Raw genomic sequence first — 17,959 nt, forward strand, 5'->3', positions numbered from 1 at the left:
CAAATTCCTGAGCAGCCAAGCACACTCATGGACAACTTTATTCTGTTGAGCCAAAAGCTCAAAGATACTGAGAAATGTTGGTTTTGCTTGCTCTGGTCTCTTACTGTTTGCACTCTTATAAAAATTCCCTTTATGTTCCTGTTCAAACATCAACCTAAGGTCTCCTATACAGACAAAGCCTACCCTTTGATAGAAATCCACAAAGCATGTGTAATAAATGCTGTGTGTAGACAGTAGTCTCTGATATTCCAGCCAGAAGGGTTATGGCATTAATATTGCCTCTGCAGTAAGAGGTATCGTGAGAGTCTGAGTTCAAATGCTTGCTTTTTTTTTTTTTTTTTTTTTTTTAATGAATATGGAAAGCATAAAATCCCAGGAATGCATTATGAATGCTATCTTCAACAGGGGATGTGAGGAAAGCTTCTGACATCAGTGATGCTGCCTCTGGAATGGAATAACGCTCTCAGATTTATACGAAACCCATGGAGATGCACAGAAGATGTTAATGAACTGCTGGTGAAATGAATTTCAGCCTGCTGTTTAAAATCAGTGAAAAGAGTCTCAGCATTCACAACTTCATATTTGAGGGGGGGGAAAAAAAGCAATCCAAGCAATCCATCGGAGCGTGGTAGTGTGGCAAGCAACTCCCTGCCTCATCCGCGATTTACTGGATGCCTTCTGGCTTTTCATTAAAGGAACTCAAGAAAGAAGGTAGAAGAGCACCCCCACCCTGCCAGGAACACGCCCAGAGTGATAATTGCAGGTGGGTGGATGTGTTTGCATGGCCAGGTTAGGCTGTCTTTGATCTTGCACCTCCAGCCCCTGCTATTGCAGGCACTCCGAGCGCAACACGCGCTTAGGGTGCAGGGCAGGTCTGCGTGGCCACCAGGAGTTCTCTGGTGATTGCCTGCAACACAGCTTCAGTTTCCCTAAAGCATGATCTGCTCTCATCCTGCAGCTGTGTAGCTAAAACATTTATTTTCTCCCGTCAGTCAGTGTGAGCAGGATGTCCAAGAATAACGATGCCTGCTGCTATCAGTAATGCCTGTGGTGTTACTCACGCCAGCAAGTCGACCTCTTCTATTCAAGAAATTGCTTGAGAACTCCAGAAGACTGCGGTGTTGTAGGCATTGCCACATGGATGTGCTAATATTGGTCAGGTTACTGGAGGGGTGTGCCAAGCACAACAAAGCAGCAGCGTTTTTTGCTGGTAAATGTGGCAGGGCAGTTGTTTGTTGCAGCTGGGGTGCTCCCTGCATGGAAAACAGCCGCTTGTCTGCAGAGGTTTGACGGGCTTTACGTGGAGCAGTGCTTGCTAGGTACAGTACTCGAACTGCCACAGCTGCACCACAAACCTGTCCTTCCAAAGCACTGCTTACAGAAATCATCAGCTTCTGGGTGGTGCTGACCATGTGCCTTCGAATGGGTAATGAGATAGATAAGGGAGTAATTAGGCTATAGAAAACATTGTAGAGCAATCTAAGAAATTGCTAGCTTGAAATCTCACCCTGAAGTACAGCTGCTGCTCCCAGTCCTCCTCCTCAGGTCTGCAAGTGGTGCTGTGCAGAGCAAAGGAAAACCCCTTTTTGAAGCAGGTGCTGAGCCTTACCTCTGCTTTCTGTCATCTTCCTTCAGCTGTAGGCAGACACAGAAATTGTAGTACCTTCAATCTCAGTCCAGTCTGCTTGGCAGTGCAGCCACTGGTTAGCAAAGCTTCACCCAACTGGTGGCAGTTTGAAGTTCCCATGGAGCAGCTGCTGCCTTTCCAGCCATTAGCAGCTTAATTATTGCTTTTCAGCCACCGTGGGCCCGTGGGAATGTGAAACTAGTAGCAAGTATCTAGGAAATGATGTGGGCTGGTGTGGACTCCTGAGATGCAGAGCATGAAGGCAGCTGCACGGGCGGAGGTTTGTGAGCTCCTTCTCTTGCCTGTGGAGCTGTCGGGCTGGGCTGGGGCAGGAGGACAGGCTGCTGGCTGGCTGGTATGGCACCGTGTGCCTGCAGAAGCCTTGTCCAAGGGCTGGTGACAGCACGGAGGTGTGGGGTGCCTGCTCACAGGGCAAGTGTGTGTTCAAGAGGAACTCTCCAGCCTCCCAAAAACTCCAAGCTGTTCGTTTCCGTGCACCTAGCAAATGGCAGCATGAAGTTTCAGTGAGGCACCTCTGTCAATGTAAATCCTGCTTGCTGACAAGCCTAAACTTACACACCAAGGTTCTGAAATAATTAAAACCTGACATACGCTATTACAGGCTGCGGTAATGTGGCTGTTGTACCTCCGTGTGCTCCTTCCTCTTAAAGACAGGAGGTGCATTTGGGAAAAGCTGTGCAGACCGGAGGGCAGGCCTGGCTGTAGCTGGCTGCTTGTGGATGTTTGCATTCATACTCGCACAGATGAGCAGGATTAAGGTTCTTCTGAAACAACATCTGAGCCTTTTGTCAGTCTTTTCATTTCCTAGCAATAGCACAAATCTACAATTTTGGCTGAATGTGGAGTTCTGTCTTATTTTATCCCTGTTTGTGCACTCCCTTGTGTTTTTCTTCACGAAGTTTGATGTGTTACAGTGTTCCGGAGTGAATTACTGGACTGGCTCTTTAGGAGAACAAAGTTTTTGAGGGCAGACAGTAGCATTTGTATATTCCACTGTCGTGGGTGGCCTTTGATTTGCAGGGGTCTTTGGAGCAGGAAGAGAAGAGAGCTTACGATGGACGCAGTTTTCCCCTGCTGCAGAGCCTGTGAATACAAGTTTCACTGTGCAGAAGTCTCTCGTGTTGTTTAGATTTGCAATTCCTAGGAAGAAACCTCCAAACAGCATAGTTTAAAATACAAACTCAGTGTTTCCTAAATATATAGGATCTGTTAATGTGTGAGAAGGACTGACTGCTTGAAAATGAGTGTGCAGAAAGAAAGAGTAACTGTTTTTTCCTGTATGATATGTGAAGTATGTGTTTTGATTGCAGTGCAGCGCTAATGCAAGTGGATGATGTGTTATTTCTGTTCGTGGAACATCTCCCTGTGTATTTATCAAGGGATAATTACCTTTGCTTACACAGGATGACAACCCTGGCATGTGAAACCAAATGTTAGGCTGAGACACTGGAGCTGTACCGCTGCCGTGTGCAGACCTCAGCTCCCTGTGTGTCGGTGAGAACTCGCTCTGCTTTTCCCTCGGTTCTTGTTTATGGTTATAAATACCAACTGCATTCAAGCTCATCTTCTGACACCGAGTTTTGTACGCAGAGATGCAACACGAATCCAAGTAGCCGGGGGCCTGAAGGCCCTCACTGTTTTGCTGTGACCATCCCGTGTGCTTTCTGTGCGGGACGTGCGTGCTCCTGCTGAGGTGGTTTGCTCTCTGGAGCCGCTGGGCAAGCACAGTAGCCTGCTTGTTGTGTCTGAGGGTGGCTCCAAGTGACGTGGGAGGAGGGTGGTCCAGGCACCTACAACACTTTCTGTCAACACGCACTGATAGGATCACACTGTGTGATTTTCGGGGTTCAGTAGCATCAGCTTTTAAAAATTTTAATATCCCAAATATCTGTAATAATAGTCCCGTGCCCTGTGTCTGTGCCATGCTCTTGGTCACCCTGTCCTTCTATCAGCCGCCTGGTGCTCCTTTCTGTTACTATCCTGCTAGCAGAGATCTCAGCACTGTGAACATCGGTTACTCCACAAATTGTTTGTCAGTCACGAATCCGCAGCTCTTCACACAAACACTGCAATCTGCTGAGCTGCCAGGGTAAACCCGTCGGTAAGCTCACCATTGTGAATCCTGAAAGGCGCGCGTCCACTGCGGTGACAGCGGCCACTTTGACAAGCCACGTTCAGACTTCAAAAGGAGTGAAGATACCACTAAAACTACAGATACTGGAGCTGCACCAAACTGCAGAAGCTTTCCGATTCAAGTACATCAGCCCCAAAGACACAACACAGCTTCAGAACAAACCAACCCCCAGTTTGTTGTACCAAATAACCCTTAAGGCTCATACCAGTCCCCTTCCTGTGGGAATCTGGGTTTTTACAGTGGCAAAAATTACTGTGGTGAAATAAATGAATTGGCTGCATAGCTGGGAGATGTTTTTTTTTCCAGATTATAAAACTGAGCAGTTGCCGAACGCTGCCAGTGATGGACCTGATTGTTAAGACATAAAAGAAACACAGTCCAGGAGCTACAGCGTGAATGCAGAAATGCAGAGGAGGCAATTTGTATTCTGTTTACCATTAAGTGATGACACGTGGTGTGTGCTCTAGAAACTGAATGCCCAGATGAATTCAGGTTTCTTTGTAAACTCCCCAAAGCCAGTTTATAGCAGTGTGTTTCTGGAATACTTCTGCATGGGTGGTCTTAGAATACAAGACTGCATTTTGTGCTGGGCTGCTGGGATTTTAGGTTACGTGTGTATACGTCACTGTTTGGCTCACAAGAAAATAAACAAGCGATTATGTGTCTCATATGCAATTGTTTTCCCAAGTTACTTAGTGGGAGCTAGTATCTGAATTCTCTTGAATGACTAACATTACTTGCTGCGTGATGATTTAGTGTTTAAATGCTGCAGATTTGATTGAGAACTGGCAATGTGAGATCAGTGGCTCCTCTCTCCTTGTCCTCTTAGGTTTGTACCTGTAAATTTGTGGAGGGTTTAAGAATGCAGTTGAAGAATATTCGTCTGCAATCTAGGTGTTAATTACGTCTTTTATGTATTACTTAAATAAAAAGCAAGCTTGTTATCTTTTCCTGATACACAAAGAAAGAAAGTGTGTTATGCTTACATGGAGTAGAGACAGACTGTTACAGCAAACTAATCATAGAGTTTCAGCCAACTGGAACATAAATTTTATCTTATCACTGGGATCTCTTGACACTTAAGAAATTCCACTAACAGCAGTCCCGAACTTTGGCCTTTCTCATCAAACACATACGACTGGATGCATGGTTTTTGTGTGTGCACATTTAATTTAAAGGAGAGCTCAAAGCTTACAAACGCTGCCAGAAAGTGAATTGATGGTGGGAAATTTAAATGTGCGTTGTATGATTTGTCCTTGCTTTACCTGACAGGTTGCTCCTTGTGCCATGTCTAATGTATATTTTTTTCCCTTTCCAGTTACTATGTGGGCAGGCTGTTGTAACTGGTTTTGCCTGGATGGCTCAGCTGAAGAGATGCAGTCGCAGCCAGAGCAGGGAGCCAGAGCCCAGGCCTACTCCAACCCTGGGTACAGCTCCTACCCCTCTCCCACTGCTTCTGAGGAGAGCTGTAAAGCGTGTGGGGCACACTTCGACAATTCCTCCAGAAAGGTGAGTTGTGAACATCTGCCCTGGTGCCACTGACTGCTCACTTCGCAGCGTGCTGCCTGATGTCTGCTTAATTACCAAGAGCTGATTTGAAGAGAAAGGGGTGCACGTTAGAGGCATCTGATTTGAGGATACCATATGGAGTAAGACAGCTTGCCTTTGCTTCTGTATCCCTTAGTCATTCTTTCGCAATTAGCAGGCGCAGTTAAAGATGATTAGAGATGTGGTAGTTAGCCTTAGACTTGGCTCTCCCAGATGCTAAAAGAAGGTGGCTGAACTGCTTATAACCATTTAAAGGAGCATTAACTTGAACATTATTTTTTTCATTTGTTATTTTAAAATGTCTAATGCTCTTTAACAAAAAGTCGTGGTAAGAAGTTTAGTAGTCTATCTGTGCTTCCAGGAAAGGAAGATCTACTTATCTCTTGCAAACTAAAAAGCCATACAAGTTTATTGAGGGCGTGTTGAATTGCTGAAGCTTGGTGCCAAAACAAATAACAAGCCAACCGGAAAACAAATCCATTTTATCTTGTCTATAGACTTCACTTGCAAGCATATAGATGCCAAAATAATTGCTGCTGTGAGATCTTCAATTAGACAGTAAACCCTGCCTGGGACATTATTTAGGCGTGGTGGTTCCTATAATGCTGCTTTTAAAATCTTGTGAGGAAAGCTGTTCAGAGTCCAAACTCCATGGCTTAAGAAGTGTCTGATATATTTATGCCTGTTGGCAAATATCTTGGAGATATTTTTTGAGGTATTTTTGCTGAGAAAGGGTAAGTCTTGGTAGAGCTGTTGCTTTCTACTCATTGAACAACAGGGATGTTTACTTTTGCACTGAGAAGAGTTACTGCTCCAGAAATCCTTACAAATTGGAATTTTGGTAATATGTATTGAGGTGTTACTCCCCTTAGTGTAGGTTTGGGTATGTAAATATGCTTAGATGTCTTTTGACAGCAGGCAGATTCCGGGTCAGCTGGGAATAAATGGTACAATCACTGCGTGTGATTGTGCATAGTATTGTCTTTACACTGCAGAGTCTTTGCAAATACTTGCAAAAAGAATTATTCTGAATCCAATGTTAACTCCTGCATCCACTACTTGCTAGTATGCAGAAGTGATTCTGCTCTGAAATGTAAATAAATCATGAAGGTATGTGTGAGTTACACTATACCCAGCGCTAGGCCTATTTTCCCCTGTTATCTTCTAAAATGCACGTTCCAGTGTAAGCTGCTTTCAAAGCAGTGTCTTGTGTATGAGTTATTGATGCCTGTCCAGGTATCTGAGAACTCAGAAACTGATGGGGGCTAGGTACAGCTCCGGTGTGCAAGTTGTAGAGGATCTGCTGCAGCAGTGTAAGATGTTTCTGCCCCCAGCAGATTTCCCTGTTTTCCTGCTGGAGCTGGCTGGCTGCGTAACTGGGACAGCGGAGTACAATGCGTGCTTCTGTCTCAGCTGCTCCCATTCAGTGCAGACTATCAATGAAGATGAGTTTGAGGCTTATGTTCTGTATTGTGAAGGGGGGTTCCTAACTCACAGGCCACCTTTCTTCTGCCACCGCAACCACTGCAGTCCCTGGGACTGACAGGAGCTGGGTGGCTACAGGTGGTAAAGCTTAAACAGCTGCAGGAAGGTCTGCTAGAGCTCAGCCATCAGCCCTTGGCCTCCAGAGGGGGATTTGATGTAAAGAACTGCATACATCAGTTATAGAAAAACTGACATGTTTGTAAGCCATGTTAATTCTTTAATTCTGTTGATGTGGATGGAGAAAGGCAGGAAATCTTACTTTGATGCAACAAGACCCCAGAAAACTGTGTTTTGTCCCAGGAGAGGCAGTACCTTTGAACTCTAAACTCCAGCTGATGTTTATATTGAAATATAGTGGATTAAAACAAATTCTTTCCACATTGCAGACCGTATGGATAACTTAATTTGCCTTCAAACACAAAGGCAGAAAGATTGTATTTTAAGTTCTTGAATTTTCATCATAATTGTATTTTTAATTTTCATATAACATGGCACCAACTAAAAGGACTGGGGTAAGGAACATATGAATGAGCATGGACTTGTAAAATGCTTTTAAGTAACTGTTGGAGCATCTTTAAAAGATGTAAAGCTTAATTTTGGAAGCAAAAATAATCTCAATTTTTTGTTTTGTTTTTGTTTTTCGTACTTAGCTGACTTCTTTGATCTTGGTGTTCTGCAGCAAAATCCCCACAATCTTTTAAATTTGAAACAAGCATTCTTAATTTCCTTCTCCACCAATGGAAAGCTATGGCAGGCGTTTCTGGGGGATATGTCAGATTGTTGTTCCTTCCCTGTTTTCTGATTTCAGTGGCTTAAATTGGCTGACATTTCAGGAAGATGCTTTTCTTTGCATACTTCCAGAAAAAGCTCCTGGCAAGCTGGAGTGTAAGATCTGAGGGGGGGAAAAAAAAAAAAAAAAAACACTAGCTGTGCTGAAAGCTTGAATATTGGCATTTCTTCCTTTTATCCTGCATACGGAGAAGAGCCAAGTGTATCAAAGCCCCATCCTGGTATCTCAGGGAGAGTAGCTGTCAGAGCACACCACCCGCAGCAGCTTACGTTCAGGACAGACTTCTGATTTAAAGTATTTTGCTTCTGCTTGACCACCCTGTGATTGTGCTACCAGTTAGAAATAGTAAGCAGTGTTCAGACGTGGTCTGACCTTTTAGTAACAGGCTTTAATTTACTGCCACGTCTGAAATGCATCGTTCTGAAAAGAACGTGGTCTTCAGTCACTGCCTTTTCAGAGCTCAACAAATGTATCAAAAGCTGTAAAAGCTGCTTAATACTAAGGTGCAGCAAGCAGCTTGTGTGTGTGTTCAAATACCTGACACTTTGATACAGGCTGGGAATGAAGATGAATCCTAGTGGCGAGCCGATAAGTCAGAGACTTATCAGCCTGCTTTTATTTTGACTTCTCGAGTGTATCATTTGATAACTAAAGCAAACTTGTGTTATTGCTGTTAATGGCTTGCAAAAAGTACGCTGGATAATGCAGCCCTTGTGCTGTGCTCGCTCATGTGATATCTGAACACAGAAGCACTCAAGTAGGCGTTTTCTGGGTTAGGAGGTCCTTGGCCATACAGTTCCCTTGGGAGCCGAAGTGGCAGTCTGCAGAGCTCAGGGAAGGCTACCCTACAGCCAGAGTAAAGCAGAATATATACACACACATATGTATATGTTTTTTTTTCTCAGTTTTTCTGGTTGCTCTCCTGTCAGGAGACAGGATGGCAATTGACAGAAGGAAAGTGGTGTTCATGTGGTTATTTTCCATTAATCTGCCTTTGTGGAGTGTTTGTGTCCCCACTCCAGGCACGTGCCAGCGAGATGTGCCAGCGAGATGTGCCTGCCCCAAAACTTTTCAAATTAATGAATTGTTCCTACGGTCTTGGGGTCAAAGAAGTCACCAGTGCTTCTTTCAATAATGGCCAAGTTATGGAAAACTTTTCAAAAGTATATGGAGATTGACTTCCATCGGCAACAGAGCAAGACAGGAAAGGCACTTCTACGTGGCGTGCCCCCAAATAAACAGCAATTTTGAGATGAGGTTTCAAGTCCGCATGAGATTCTCTCTGTGGTAAAAATGTTCATGTCTTAATGTGCTTAGGCAGGAAGCTGGGACCTTCCCCACTAACTGTCAATTTAAGTCTATCACAGGGGCTAAATGAGGAGTCTGGTGGTTATAATTGTATGGGTGGTGTGGGCAAGGGGGCTGCCAGGCTATAAAGGGGTCAAAAGGAACTTATGTAAGCAAGTAGTGTATTACACCTTTAAAACATGAGAAACATCTACTTTCTTTGAACTGTGAAATTAGAAATGTTCTTTAATCACCAGGAGCAATTCATGAAGCTTTTTTTGTCTATGAGTTCGTATTTGTTGCTTCTCCAAGTCTTCACGGGTATTTTTCCTCACACAGCTCTGAAAGATTGGGATGTTAGGATAACTAGGCAAATTTATGGTGACTCATAAATCAAACAGGGAAAACTCTTTCTCTCCCCCAAGCAGATGTAGAAGGGTATAAATCATAAATATCTAACCACAGCCTAAAACTCCAGTGATACAAGGTGACTGTTGCTGACTGGTCTTTCTGAAGCCTTTTTGATTTTGCTCCAGCTCCTGCTGGGACAAGCAAACATACACACAAACCCTTTCAGAACGAGGAATCTCAAAGGAAAGAAAACGCGAGCCTACTTGGCTCATTCCAGAGGTGACAGTTTCAGGGTAGAAATGATGTGCCCTGTCAGGACAAGAAAGGAAATGCCATCTGTAGGTGCTGCCTGTTGAGCTCCGTTTCATAGGGCTGCTGGTCTCTGAGACTGTGAGTTAGCATTCCTTAACCAGCACTGAAATAATCCAGTTCTTTTTTTTTCCCCTCAGGACTTTTTTAAGGGTGCGTAATGTGGCTGCTGTGCTGCTCTTCCTATTGGAAAGTGCAGGATTTGACTTCCCCAAGTGTTGAACACTTTCTGCAGAAGTCAACATGGACTGTGAGTGCTTGGAACTTCTGAAAATCGAGCCCTGAGTGATATCAGAACAGAATAAAATACAAACATTAAATAACGGAACTTGATCTGAAAAGTTTTAAAACATCTGGGGCCTAATATTTCCAAAACTTCCAACACTTTCTGTCTAGTACCTCATCGCCACACAGTGTTCATGTTATTTTTAAAATCAAGTAGTTGGTTTTGATGAATAAATGCTAATTTTTTTTCCTGTTTGTCGTGCAGTTGCTCTTATGGTGAAAAGAAGATTCATTTAGTGACTGCAGCAATCTGGAGAGGAAAAAAAGGGGGGGGTTGCTTGTAGCATATAAGAAGCAAAAAAGAAATGTTTGTAAGTGGTTCCCTTTGATGCTGGAACTTTCTGACTGCACAGAGCAGTGCTTTGCTGTTTTATGAAGCAACGTACAGCTGGCTGTGATGCACTCTGCAGTCTGCTGCCTCCTAAATCTCTCTTGGTTTCATCTGTGGCTTAAACTGGGTGAACGGGTCCAGACTGTGGGGCAGAAATCTCCTGTCACTTGAGGGAATTGTTTCCGGATATATTTCATTCTGGGTAGCTCTCTAGTGTACGTAGTGCTTCTCTAACATCTGTGAGGAATCTAGTGGCCTGCTCCTAGGGTCAGTCCTTTACCTTACCTAGGAGCGTGTGTACATACTTGGCTCTTTTTTGTAAATTAGAAGGTTTTGATTATGCCCTAATAGGGATCATGGCTTACCTTGGCTTCCAGGTGCCGTGGGAGCGCTGCCTGTGGCTGCTGTGCCCTGCTGTCTCATCATGCTCCAGTTTAATTCTGTTCCCTTCTCTTCCCCAGCATATCTGCGTGGACTGTAAGAAACATTTTTGTACGTCCTGCTCAAACCAGACTGAAGATGGTCCCCTCCTCTGCCACCTCTGCCAGCGTTTCCGAGCCACAGGTTTTCAGCGGGAAGAGCTGATAAAGATGAAGGTGAAGGAACTGCGAGACTATTTGGCACTCCATGAGATTTCCACAGAGTTGTGTCGTGAAAAGGAGGACCTGGTATTTCTGATTCTTAGCCAGCATCCAGTAATTAACCAGGAAGATCAAATAAGAACAAGCCCATTTAATACTAGTGCCTCTGGACAGCAAGACTTTGTGACTCACCCGTCAACCAGCACGACATCATCTACCTCACATGATGCGTCTCCAGCGTCTGCAGATTCCATCTCAAGTTCACGAGCTCAGGAACATCAACAGGTACGGTCTTTAACCAGAAGCATCTTTCGCACACTTGTCCATCTCTATTTTTGGATTAACTACTAAGATGCTGCATGAGGTTTCCAAGTAGGTAACGTGCCATACAAGTTTAACACTATGGATGCGTGCTTAAAAAGCAAGAGGGCTTCTGTTTAGAGCAGCTGACAAAATGCTTCAATTGCATTTTATACATGTCTTTCTCAGTTGTGGTGTTTTTTTTATATTAATAAACTTGGAGTGAGGAGTTCGTTTTTGTTTTTTTTTTACAGAATAATTAGAGTTGTTTTACACTGCCATGCTGCTGCACTGAAGTGGAATGTGCTGCTTCTGTGGAATTTCTGCACTAGCGGCATTTAATTTGGTGGGCAGGGCTAAGTATAGTGGTATAGTGAGCACTCACTCTGGGAACAGCAAGATTTTGAAGTCCTTTGAGACATATGTTTTTTTTGCCACTAGCTACTTCCTGTCACTAATGGTTCCTTTGGCATGCGATGTCTGTGTTGGTGCACAGATCTTTGTGTGTTGATGTTGACAACTGTACGTAGGTATTAGTTGTTGTTACTTTTGAATTCATGTGCGAGACAGCGAGCACAGTTTAAAGCAATCCTGCAACTGAAACTGCTGGGAAAGCCTACTGGGATTTGGGCAAAGTTTTTGGTACCTCCTGCACCCAGATCAATAGAAAACAAAACCCCAAGTCTGTTGTCAGTCTTCAGTTGACGATGAATGCTGTTATGAGGAACCTTGTAAAGGGCATTTGAATTGAATTGTTTTTATTGATTTTGCTTTGTTTGTCTTTCTGCTATCTCGTATGGGAAGTTTACTCAGTGTCTGACATCTGCTCCCAGTCCTATTACATAAGTTAATAGGTATGTTTAGTTCCTTGTGGACTGGAGCTGTGGAAGTGTCTGTACCTTCTGCTTCCTCAGCAAATATATCTAATGCAAAATAAAGAAGTTCATTTTTTTTTTTCTCCTTTTTTATTCTACATTATTATTTACATTATTGTTATTATTTACATTATCGCTTAAGGGCCTTTTTGTTTTCTGGATATTGTCATCCCAATTTTTTACCTGCACATTCAGTTCTGTAGTCTTCCCATACTGTCCTGTAATATATTACAGATTCTTTTCTCAACTCACAGGACACTCTACTATTCATTTCCTTTCATTTTTATTCCTCAATTTTGTAAATATCAACCAGTTATCACCTCTCTAGGATGGTAATGCTGCAGTCTCCTTCCTCAGTAGGGAAACCAGAGGGGGAGGATAGCTGCTGAGGGTAGTCAGCTGGAATTACACTGCAGTTCCTTTCACTTTATTGAGTGCTCTGAGCAACTGCCCCTTTTCCAGCTTTGGTTCTGCTGGTCCTTCACGTAGTGTCTCCTGTTTGTCCAATCCAGCACCCAGCCGAGGAGGTACTTCTGTGTGGTTACTCTGAAGGTGACCTTTGATGATGTCTCTGAGTATTTTTGTGGAGGGGTCTTATAAGGAGTCTTGCACTGATACTTGGTGTGCAGTCAGGCTGTGATATCACAGGGGTCACATGCTGCAGCCACTTCATACTGAAGGATTGCACAGCAGTGCCAGGACTTGCACCGTGACCTTGTCGGGGGCCCTGCTACTGTCTTATGTCCATGTAGATTTTGTTCTCTTGCTGACCCAGCCTCACAAGAACATCATGTGGGAGCTGATTGTAAAAGCACTCTACCAGGGTTTAAATTAAGTGGGACTTCAGAGGGTCAGATGCTGCACTTCCATTTTTAAAAATTGTTTTACTCATTTTAAAATTGTTTTTAAGCGCTGCACAGGAGGTATCTTCTGCCAGTGTGCCTAGCTTTTACCTCGTGCTGCAGTTTGCCATTCCAGTGGGTGGGGTTTGCGGTTGAACTGAACTATCAAGCTTATTTCCCTCTGGACAGAGATACGCTGTTGGTGAAAGCTTTATTCCCTCTTTTAGGCAACTGGGTATGTGTCTCCAAGCCAAGCTGATATGACAGGAGTTGAGAATACACCAGAAGCACCGACAGAGGAGGAGACACAGGTTTGTGACCTGGAATTAGACAGATAACAAGGAACACCAAGTTTCCTATGCTGTATTTGCCACCACAGAATCGTTACTACAGAGATGGGTGACTGAACAGTAGTTCAGCCTGACCACCTGCAGACGCAACCAACCCCCTTCTATAGCATCATCCTGTCCTCCACATACAGAAAGAACTGGTGTCACTTGGACACTATAGGAATGATTTATTTCCATCTTAGGATTTGTATAAATGGAGGGATTTTTGTATATTTTTTATATTTGTATAAATGGAGGGATAAATGGATAAATGGAGGGATTCACAGAATAATTGAAGTTACGTGTACGTCCAAACACTAATTCCTGATAATTCCTGTGTTGAAAGCTTACTTAAATTACATTGGTGGTTGCTGAGAGCAAGAATTGTTCCGTCTTTGTTCCCTTTCAGTCTACTCACTCGGGAGATAACCTGGTGCTGGGGAGGAAGGCTTCTCTTTCTGATCTAACAAGCATTGGAGACATCAATGCACTGTCTGTGCGACAGCTGAAGGAAATTCTTGCTCGCAATTTTGTCAACTACAAAGGCTGCTGTGAAAAGTGGGAGCTGTTAGAGAGGGTGGCTCGTCTTTACAAAGAGAAAGACCTTCAGCATCTAGGTAAGAAATTTAGCAAGCATGTACCTGTTCTCCCTTTCTGCAGACAGTTGCAGAAGGGAGTAGAACTTACCTTGTTTCTTTTTCTTGCACGTGAGAGTAGAGGTACTGTATCAAGCTCGAATTAGAGTGAAAGTAGTACACCATTTGTCACTGTTTGTATGTGTTTAAGAGGAGAGCATTATGCAAGCTGTGGAGAGTGACTTCCCCATAGTAGCAATAAAGGAGAACCATGTGCCATCCAACTAAGGACTTTGTACAGCTGTGGCAGATCGTGCTGGTTGCTGCATCACCCACAGAACAGATGATGTATGGCTACAGACAGAACTGCAAGAGCTAGAGTGAGCTTTCATCACTTGACTTGTGGTAACTGGCAAAAAGTGAGCCAGAAAATGCCTTAGCTAAGGCAATGACTAGTAGCTGGTCTGTAGAGAAGAGACGTATAGTCAGTGACTGTGGCTTCCGCTTCTGAACAGCTATGGTTATCTGTCCCTTGGTTCTGTCCTTTTAATCACAAGGGGAACCTTCCTGTGCATGACCTGCACCTGCTGCGCCTGCACGGTTGACTGATGAAGAGATAGTGGTGTGCCAGAAGTGCAGAGAGGATGCATCTTGCTTGACTTTCAGGTCCCAGTGTGCAATTCTTGATTATTAGTTTAAAAAACACCCCTCCCTCTTCCCCCCCGATTTGCAAGTTGTTTACAGAAGTACATTTAGAAGTGTATTTTAATGCTCTGACTTTAGAGAGAGGTTTGTTTCTTGCTGTTGTCCAAAGCAGTGCTGTTTTTTAAACATCTCGCCAAGCTTTGTCCTACACATATGATAAAAGATTCAAGACAACCACCTCATTTTTGTATTCTTCTTTCGTTGCATTTCACGCTTTTGATAGAATTTATATTTTTCTTGATTAGTTACCCAGTGTGTGCATGTGTCTCAGCTGTGTTCAACAATATTGGTGAGCTTGTGTAACATCAAAGAAACTGGCAGAAGGGGCTACTGAAAGAGTAGCTCTAGGAAGCTACATTGCATAAATTCCGACTGTCTTAAAGATTGAGATATCACTCTAGATAGTCGCTTATCTCTGTGAAGCAGTAGCTGTTACGTAAGCTCAGTAGAAGAGAAAGTTTCTTGCTCGTTGAACAACCTGTCCTAATCACAGAATGTGTGAACCTCTGCATGGGGATCAGGAAAAAGGAGCCTTGTTTGTTTTGGTTTAGTAATCTCCCTTCAAGGCTTTCACCCTCTGCTTAATAGTACTGCTGGAGCAATTTTTTTCCCAGCTTCTCTTATTCCCACCAAATAACTTTTTCTTTTTATGTTGCAGTTTCTGACACTGACGATCAAACGGGTAAGTGATATTCTTAATGTTGCGTTGTTTTGTCATTGCTAAGAATCTCAGTGGTACTTTTCATCATACAGAAAGTACTGTGTAAAAGCTAAAGCCTTCTACTCCTTGCCATTTGATGGAGCAGGTATACCTACATTAATGCAGATGCAAAGGGGACTTTTTCCAAATCTTCAGCGTGCAAAGTACATTAGAAGCCCTTTGCTAAAGACAACTCACAGATTGCACAATGACATACCTTTCTTTGTCTCATGCAAACTGTGGTCTCTTGTTTACTTAGGTGGTGCTGGGCGCTCTGGCACGGAGGACAACCTCTGCAAAATCTGCATGGACTTACCCGCTGACTGTGTCCTGCTAGAATGCGGCCACTTGGTCACCTGCACCAAGTGTGGAAAGCGAATGAGCGAATGTCCCATATGCAGGCAGTACGTTGTAAGGGCTGTTCATGTCTTTAGGTCCTAAGTGGAAGACTGGTGATGCCTTAAAGCCTCATCTGCTGTTAGGGAAATGGTCAAAACTATGACAAATAGTTAGGTCAGAGATTAGGATGTGGACTGTTCTGGAAGCTGAAGTGAGGGATGAATGAAGCTTGGGGAAAATTGCTCTTACTCAAGCTATGTTTGGCTGTGCCCTTTCCACTGTACCGTTTTACACCACAGTGCCTGGACTCCCTGGACGTTATTGCCAGCAGCAGACAGAAATAATTAACAACCAACATTCTAGAGTAACGTGATCCACTGGTGGGAGATAAACAGATGCCTGTCTTTCCACCACAAATATTAGATACTGAAGCTTCTGATTTTCCCCCTGAATAATAAACAAAATAGACTGGGGACTCAAAAAGTGATGTGTTCAGCTGCTACTGAATTCCGATTCTACTTCCCCCATGTTGTGTTTATGCAACATACTATTCACTGTCAATTTAATTTTCAATGAATACATTTTTTTTCAATTTAACTTATGCTTGCAGGACAGGCAGCCTGCCTCCAATTTCCGTATTCAGAATGAACTTAATTCCAGCCTAGTGGGATTGTGGAAAAATGTACCATTTTATTTGAAGGTGGGCTCTGTATTACTGAAAAATGTAAGGGGACTGAGACTGTGAAACATACAGCCTTATCTTGCCTGGTGTTGTATTTTTTTTTTTTTTTTTTTTTTTTCTGTGCCACTAGGATGGGAATATCTCGTTTGCCTGCTGTTGATTTGTTGGATTCATAGGCTTCCTTACAATATATGCCAGTAGTTGCTTTAAAATTGAACTGAATTCCTGTGATTAAGGAGTTAAGAAGCTAAGGCTTATGTCTTTCTGGTTTTGTGAGGAAAACATACAGCTGAAGTGTATGAGTTCTATTGCTACACAATCATATTTAAGTACAGGTGACTTTCTTTTTAGAAGAGACCTGGAAGAAAGCAGAGGCAAACTTTATTTTCCCTGAGTCAATAAAATGAGCAGAAGTGAACTGCAGAGGCTTCTGTGTATTAATCAGTTTCCCTTTTTTCAGTTTTAGTTCTCTTGCATTAAGCCTGCTTAGTAAGAACAATTTATTTTGTGATCTTTGTTTGTGAGGGTGGATAAGAGACTTTGTGGTCTGACAGGTGACAATCACAAAATATTAGAGCTATCCGCGTGAAAAGCATGTTTCTTTGGAAGCCTTACTAAAGCAAACTGTAACTAACCTATTTTCCCTCAGTGCAAGTAGCCTGTCCCTGTGGCTGGTAATGTGTAAGTTTCAGAATCTTGATGCCTTAATTTTTCAGCCACTGTGGCACTACATACTCAGTTCAAGCAATGTGTGAAGTTGAGTACCTTCTGCTGCAGTTCTTTCCTATCCAACTTTCCCCTTTATGCTCTGATGATCATTGAGCATTCAAACACACTGCATGGGTGTCAACAGAGCATAAAAACAAGTGTTGACTTAAAGCCTCTGGAATCCTGGGAAGTGCAGTTATAGAAATAATCACCAAAGCCCTCTACTTTTGCAGTAAGTGGGAATGAGTTAACAGTAAATTAAACTGTTGTAATATTTAACATGAATATCACAGGAGTAGCAACTCACTTCTCAACAGGCACAGAGTGGAGGGTCTCTACTTTGCAAGTAGAAGTTAAGCACTTAAGACAAAGAAGTCTGTCACTCAGTAGTTAACAGAACCTCTGCACTATTGAGGTGGCCTCTAAACTTGATAAAAATAAGAGCTGCTGAGGCTTATTTAAATGAAAATGCTGAGTTTTACCTCTTCCCCTGTTCAGGTTGTTCTCTAACCTTTGGCTTAAGGTTTAACAGCTTCCAGCATGAGAAGAGAACTGATACAGTTCAATGCATCATGGTTTAAAAAAAAAATGCAGGTAAGCATTAACTGTATTTACTCTTTAAGAGGTACAGTAATATACATACAAAGCTTTGAACAGCCTCATTAGTAAATTCACTGTGAAGATTCACGTCCTTTTTCAATAAACTCAGGACTGGGGGGTATTTAACAGGAAGATTATTCTCCTGTGGACAGATCTACTTTTATTGTAGAGAGTAGGTTTATTTTCTACAACAGATAAATCAAGTTGCACATCAGTGGTTGAAATTTTAGCAATGAGAAGATAAGATATACCCACCCTGAGTCTGAAGTGTGCTTTCTGAAGGGAAAAACTTTTTTTTTTTGGACTACATTCTTTCCCTTGCAAAAATGCTTTCTATTTCATGGATATGACTGACTTGTTTTTAAAGGGAAATCAAAATCTGGAAGAAAGTGATTAATAATCCAAAGGAATATAATGATCTAAACTAATAAAGTAAATGGAAATATTTATGTCCTTTATGTACACTGTACATGGTTTAAATATTTTAAAGTTAATATGCTACTTGAAATGGCATGTTTTTCTCTATTAAAAAAAAATCCTCTTGGTACTACAATG

General features: G+C 42.8%; 1 protein-coding gene across 7 annotated transcripts in view; it reads left to right on the forward strand.

Annotated features, from left to right (window-relative positions):
- Positions 1 to 16,201, forward strand: part of RFFL (ring finger and FYVE like domain containing E3 ubiquitin protein ligase) — a 30,837-nt gene extending 14,636 nt beyond the window's left edge. For 5 of the 7 annotated variants that reach the window (XM_082776123.1, XM_082776124.1, XM_082776125.1 and 2 more), the window contains exons 2-7: positions 5,101 to 5,291; positions 10,630 to 11,034; positions 12,994 to 13,077; positions 13,505 to 13,712; positions 15,034 to 15,057; positions 15,335 to 16,201. In XM_082776123.1, coding sequence (XP_082632249.1) covers positions 5,106 to 5,291; positions 10,630 to 11,034; positions 12,994 to 13,077; positions 13,505 to 13,712; positions 15,034 to 15,057; positions 15,335 to 15,516 — 1,089 coding nt within the window. In that variant the 5' untranslated portion in view covers positions 5,101 to 5,105 and the 3' untranslated portion in view covers positions 15,517 to 16,201. Of the gene's footprint in view, positions 1 to 356; positions 764 to 5,100; positions 5,292 to 9,692; positions 9,803 to 10,629; positions 11,035 to 12,993; positions 13,078 to 13,504; positions 13,713 to 15,033; positions 15,058 to 15,334 lie in introns of those variants that run through there. The other 2 variants (XM_082776120.1, XM_082776126.1) reach the window with 2 other exon arrangements.
- Positions 16,202 to 17,959: the final 1,758 nt, after the last annotated feature.

Source organism: Aythya marila (assembly GCF_965140915.1).
Source record: "Aythya marila genome assembly, chromosome: 20".
Lineage (NCBI taxonomy): Eukaryota > Metazoa > Chordata > Aves > Anseriformes > Anatidae > Aythya > Aythya marila.